The sequence below is a fragment of the Argiope bruennichi genome, chromosome 9 (genome assembly GCF_947563725.1).
Source record: "Argiope bruennichi chromosome 9, qqArgBrue1.1, whole genome shotgun sequence".
NCBI classification, from domain to species: Eukaryota; Metazoa; Arthropoda; class Arachnida; order Araneae; family Araneidae; genus Argiope; species Argiope bruennichi.
Window position 1 is genome coordinate 78,430,875 of NC_079159.1, and position 6,478 is coordinate 78,437,352.

The following is a 6,478-nucleotide window of genomic DNA, read 5'->3' on the forward strand; positions in this document are numbered from 1 at the left end:
GATGTTTAAAAAATTCTAATAATTCACATACATGATATTTTATAAATAACTTCCAAAATATATTCATATTACTTTGAGAAATTTCAAAAACAAAATCAGATTGGAGTTTTGAAATTCATTGGTATTCTCGTTTGGCAAAATAATAATCAATAAATAAAATGTTTAAATTGCTTTTGTGCTTGTTTCTCCATTTTTCGTTTAAATCAAATTTTTATTTTTATTTTTTCAAAGAATTTGAAAAAATTAAAAAGCATTATGCATATAACCGATAAAAGAATGTCATTAAAATTTTGATAAATTTCAAAGCTTTTATAAAATTTAAGTCCTAAAAAATATTGCCGGAATTATGTTTGACCGCGTGTATGAGAACACATTACTTCGAAACAACTAAAAAAAAAAATTAAAAGAAATTCGAACATCCAATCCAAAATATCTTAATACGATATTCTCAAATTTTAAGCGAATCCATTTAAGTGAAGAAGTACTTTCATGAATTACAAAACACTTTTTATGCCTTGTAATTCATGAAAGTATTTCTTCACGTAAATGCTTTATTATACTTTGTATATACGAATGAAAATATTTATGTATGTAATATTACATTAACAAACATTTACAAGAATGTTATTAATACGCATGTTACTATTAATGTTTTACTCTTATAAAATGTAATACAAATTTTTAGTAACGATAATAATACTGCCATTCCGTTTAGCGAAAATGTTGAATACATTCACTTGTGTGGAAATGATCCTATTTACATTTAAAATATCATTTTTTAATTTGTAGAAATCAAATATAAAAATTACGACGGTGCAACTGGCATCATCGAATATATGACTTTCACTGTTTTAAGGTGGCATATAAAATACATTTTTCGGATTACAATTTGTAAAGCTACTTCCGGTAAACATCAAAATTATAAAAACAAAAACAATTGTGTCAAATCTTAAGTAGAAAATGCATCTTTCAGATATCTTTAGAATATTTCAAGAAAGTTTAGCTGCACAACATACATGTTCAATTAATCTTGCACAGTTTCCCACATTTAATTGTAAATGTCGGCTCTATTAATATCATCTATCAACAAAAATGGAATTGTACTCTGAACCTTTTTGAAATAATCCATAGAACAATGTTAGTTCTTTTCTCGCTATTTCAACCGATTTTAACACATTTTCTATATGCCCAGCCACCTATTGAAAAAACACTCCCATAATGCCATTATAATGGTATTTCGTGAGGAATGACACATCTAAAACCAATTTTCATTTCCATTCCAGCATGTCTTAGAACATTCATGGAAAAAAATGAAACTTTTGTTCATTGAAATCATAAATTTTGAAAGTTAAATTTTTTATTAAAATTTCAGCAGCCTGTATATTTTTCTTAATATTTAAAGAAAGTACTAATTTTTTAGACAGTACTTTAAGGAATACATTTGTATAAAATATCTATTTTGTAAATTATTTTTGATAAAATTATATTTATTTTTGACTATTCTTATTTCATTTATGATTTTTGTTAAGATAGTCAGATATACTTTATATTTTGTATGTTATTAGTTTGTATGTTTATCTTGGTCTGTCATGAATTAACCGAGTATTTATCTTTCTTTTCAGGTGATCTTAAATTTAAAACAAAACGTCTTTGATTATTACAAATTAAATTCGTAGTTACACAAGAATGAATAAAAATCAGATATTCCACGATCCTTTCTTCTGGCAGCACTTCCAGAAACAAGTGCAAAACAAATTTTGGAAATGTGATTTTTCCAACAGCCTTCTTCTGGACACTTTAACTCATGACTCAAAACTCTACAAAGACGATACCATCTTCACGAAAAGAAGGGAAAACATATTGACCTGGCTCAACAACGAAAGCCAATGGGAGACTATAATCTTGGGAGCTTGCTCAGAATCAGCTACTCAACGTCTAGGACCACATAGCCAAATACTTAAAAATCTTCATATTCTCGAAGCTTTTACGGATTTTACAGAACACCTCAACTGTTTTTATTCAGTAGCTTCTACAATGTCCATTCAAGGAGAAGTGGTCCAGCCTTTTAGTCAGTATTCGTCCCAAGTCCATGACATAGATAAACTGGATCCAGTGATGCTAGTAGGATATTCTGAACGCTTTGAGGACAATATGGCCACTTCTGTTTGGGACTTGTGCGTTGATAGGCATGTACAGATTAATCCACATCATCAGGGGCATAGCGTATGGCACAGTCAGGATGAAGACGAGTCTTCTCGAAGTATTAGAGTAGCAGCTTTGAGAGAAATGGTGTGTGATAAAGTGTCGAGACGTATGCAAAAGAATTTAAATGGTGTCGTATGCAAAGATATGTGGAATGTCGACATTGTTTTCTTTCAGGGGCTTCCTCAAGGATGGATGGATAAAGCAGACGGTATCATGAGACTCATGAAGCAAAAAGGTGTCTCCATGATAAGTTAATGCAGAATTTCATATTAAATAAGAATAAGAAGATTATGTGTAAACCAAAGATACAATCCACTATTTTTTTAAGAAAATAATAATTTAAATATGTAAGATATTCGTTGCTTGTATTATGCGTGTTAATATTTCAGTGACAGTCAAAATATATCTCCTGAATTCCAAAATTTGTATAACTTATAACCGTAAATTAATGAATAATTTAAGATCGAAAGTATCTAATTTTATAAAACTCATGTACGAAATTCTACGTCTTCCGAGCTCATATCTTATTAAATTTTAGCCTTTTATGTCAATAAATAGTCTTGTTATGTGAATTCAGATTAAATTATTTCGCAGTATTTTATATTCTTGATGTTGCTAAATTTTCTGGCACTTAAAACAATATTATTTGTATTAAAAAAGCATCAATTATAATTTTTGAAATTTTCATATTAAAAAAAATAATGAGTCATTAATGACCTTTAAAAGATGTATGCTTAATTAACATTTAATTGTGTTTCATTTATGAGTGAGAATATAATTTAAGGATAGAAGTTGGTTTTGAAAATATTATTTGATATTCATTGTAATATTAGATGATGAAAGTTTTATCGGATTACCATCATTAAATAAAATAAAGTTTAAGAATTACCATCATTAAATAAAATTTCATGGTAAAGTTAACATAGGTTGAAAATAAATTTTTGAGACCTTTGTAGACTTTCATTCTATCACTTTAAAAAAGCATTTTGATTGTAAATAACATATGTTGATTCCTAAAGAGATTTTTCTATTATTGGTAAATTGATATTCTACTAATTTGCATGTCAAACGAATCAAATGAATTTTTTAATTAAAAAATAATTTCATAGCATAATTATTTTTATTTTTTTATACAATGAGATTATTTTTAACTGTTTCATTTGTATGTGTTAATGCACATTAAAATACTTCGTTAAAGACAGGTGTGTTTTATTCATTCATAGAATCCTGAATCGTCCAATTATAAATAATTGCCTGGTAATTACCTTCTAGGCATAAATAAGTATTATACTATTCATTTTGTCCTCCTTTATAATCTGTTATTTATACAAAACAGATATTCTATGTTAATTTTTTGTATATCTTGAAAAGTTTATTTTCGTTAGCACAATAAAATTCAGTCATATTCAAATGTGTTTTTTCATTATTTGTCTTTTAGCGTTAGCGCACAAACATTAAAGTTAACATATTACCGTCTAATATCTAAAATCTATTCAGTTTGTAAGAAATTGCTTTTCAGAATCGGCTGACATTCTACATTATCTTGCATCCCATTGTATATAGCTTACATTTTTTGAAATTATTACGCTCATTAAATGAATAGCTAAGTGAGTATTTTCTTTTCTTTTTGTTGTGTATTTATAAATTTCTGTTAGATTGCATATGCGTAAATTTATTGTGAAATGTTTCAATAGAAAATGTATCCTAAAATCTGCAGGAATATCATGCAAATTTTTGCAAGTCATTAAAATATTTGCCAAGAGCAAACGTATTAAAATGCATTGATCGTTTAAATTTTAATTTACTCGGCAATTTTGTATTTGCTATTAACAAAATAATACTAATATTTTTAACATGATTGCATGAAATAATGAAATTAAATTCAATTATTTGTTTGCACAGCTTATAGTATGTGGCATCCTATCATAAATGGTGTTCATATTCCGGATCCATGTCTCATTTTGGAGGTGGCAAACAGATGTAACGTCACCTCGCATCTCAGATGACATATTTTTATTTAAGTTTTCTTTCATTCTGGTATCATATGGATTATTATCCTCCAATAAAAACATATCGAAAAATCATTATCTATAAATCAATCATGTGAATTCATCAAAAACACACATATCATTTAGTAAAATTTTTTAATACATTAAATAAGTAAAAAAGATTTTTTAACTATTCAATAAGTACAAATAAAATTGTTTAAACAATTATTATAGCAGTTGCATTACTCTTATCTTCACTTTTGAATACTAGATGGCGATGCCTGTTTAGGCCATCCCATATGTCATCCCATAGTGCATTGCGATTGTAATTAGAACGAGATGTGGTGCTGAACTGTGAAGCCGCGCGCGTGAATGTTTTGTGTTTGTTCAGTGTAGGAATGTGATTATTAAAAGAAATGTTCCTAAAAACATTCGTCCGGTTGCTTCCTGCATGGATCATAATATCTACATACTACCACATTATTAATTTAAAATGAATTAAAATACATATTTTTTTATTTTAACTTGATATTATTTAAAAAAGAATGTAGTCTCATTGTATAATTTTCACCAAATACAAAAGATTTAAATTGGATCAATCTCTTAAAAAAAATCGTAATTTTTATTCTTTTTACTTTCTTGTATTCGAAGTACAGAGCAAGCATTGAAATCGGCAAAAAATACGAACTTGAGATCTTGAAGAGTCTTTACATTTTAGATCTTTCTGGATTCGAAATACACATTTTTTACATTATGTTGTCTGTCTATCTGTGAATACGATAGCTCAAAAACATTTCGAACTAGAGAAATGAAATTTGATATACAGACCAAATTTGTAGGTTTCTATTAAATTTAGAAATCTATCCAAACGTTCAAAGAAAATCTGTCTATAGGTCATCTAAGTGAAAATGAATATATGACTACCTATTAAACGACTATAAATTACAAAGAGCTGAATAGATAAAGTTTGGTATGTAACAACTTGTAAATTCTTATGAAATTTTGAACTAAATCTTTCAAAGGGTCTTTCGGTAATTTCACATGCCCGTAAATGCAGTAACAAACTTGTTTCTGTCAAACTTGTGATTAAAATGTTACTTTTTGTGTACATTAAATTAGAAACAGAATTTTTACTTCAATTTTTACTTCATAGCATGCAAACGTTTGTAAGATACTTTTCAATTACTGTTTTTTAAAAGTGTGTTTCATTTATTTATTTGTTTGTTTTGTTTTAAATAGCGTAATTCCGTTTCCAAATGTAATACGTTTAATTTTACAGTATGTTAGTATATTATATCTTTTAACAGCTGCTTACCAACTCGATATCATTCATTAGGATTTTAATTTTCATAAATTCTGTTAATTTTTATAAAAAGGTGATAAATATAAGAATACGTTAAATATCTAAATTAATATATAAATCATAGGAAGATGAAACAAATGAAGCCCGTCTAAATGCTATCATGTTATGATGCTCTAGACTAGATTCAAATTTCCATTTCTTTTTCTATCACTTCTTCAGTTAGAAAAAATTCGTCATTTCAATTATTTGTCATTAATAAGAATACTTCATCTAAAAAATAGAAGTTTTTTTTTTTGCTTTATAAAATTTACGAATTAAAAAAGAAGACTTACAGAAATAATATATGTATATATAAATGTATGCTTTTTATATTATCGCGTTAGTTTATTACAAATTTAGGAGCAACCTGGAACTGTTTTTCGCGGTAGCATACGAGAACTAAAAGATTGGAAAATTTAATATCTTCATTCATAACAGTATTAAAATAATTCTATGATATCGTTATTAATATTTTATTTACGTTAAGGTTCTTATAAAGCAAAAATAAAGAAATTTGATTTCATTCACTACTGATAGATGGCAGCAGTACTGTTTTAACTTTAATCTTATCACTCTCTAACTTTCATGGTTTCGGTTCGCAATTTTGAGTTTAGATTTGTTAAACGTTTCAGTTCCAGAAACAGATAATGTGTGGAATATTGGTTTCGGTTCGTAGTTTTACCGCGTTTTCTGATACGCATTGTAAACACCCTGATAGTAATTCTAAAAATAATTTCAAATGTACGTTTCAGTTTTTTTTTTTTTTTTTCCTTTCTTAATTTGCAGCATTTCATCACCTTTATAAACACTAAAAAATAATAGCTTATCAGGAGAGGAAAGTTTCAAAAGAAAACTTCAGGCAGGCAGTTAATTATCATGACTCATTGTAATATAAATGCGTACTAAATTAAAAATAATAAATGTTATTATTAACTTTGAAAAA

General features: G+C 27.2%; 1 protein-coding gene across 3 annotated transcripts in view; it reads left to right on the forward strand.

The window, feature by feature from the left end:
* Positions 1 to 3,601, forward strand: part of LOC129984832 (uncharacterized) — a 28,470-nt gene extending 24,869 nt beyond the window's left edge. For all 3 annotated transcript variants that reach the window (XM_056094798.1, XM_056094797.1, XM_056094796.1), the window contains exon 2: positions 1,623 to 3,601. In XM_056094798.1, coding sequence (XP_055950773.1) covers positions 1,687 to 2,460 — 774 coding nt within the window. In that variant the 5' untranslated portion in view covers positions 1,623 to 1,686 and the 3' untranslated portion in view covers positions 2,461 to 3,601. The remainder of the gene's footprint in view (positions 1 to 1,622) is intronic.
* The last annotated feature ends 2,877 nt before the right edge of the window (positions 3,602 to 6,478 follow it).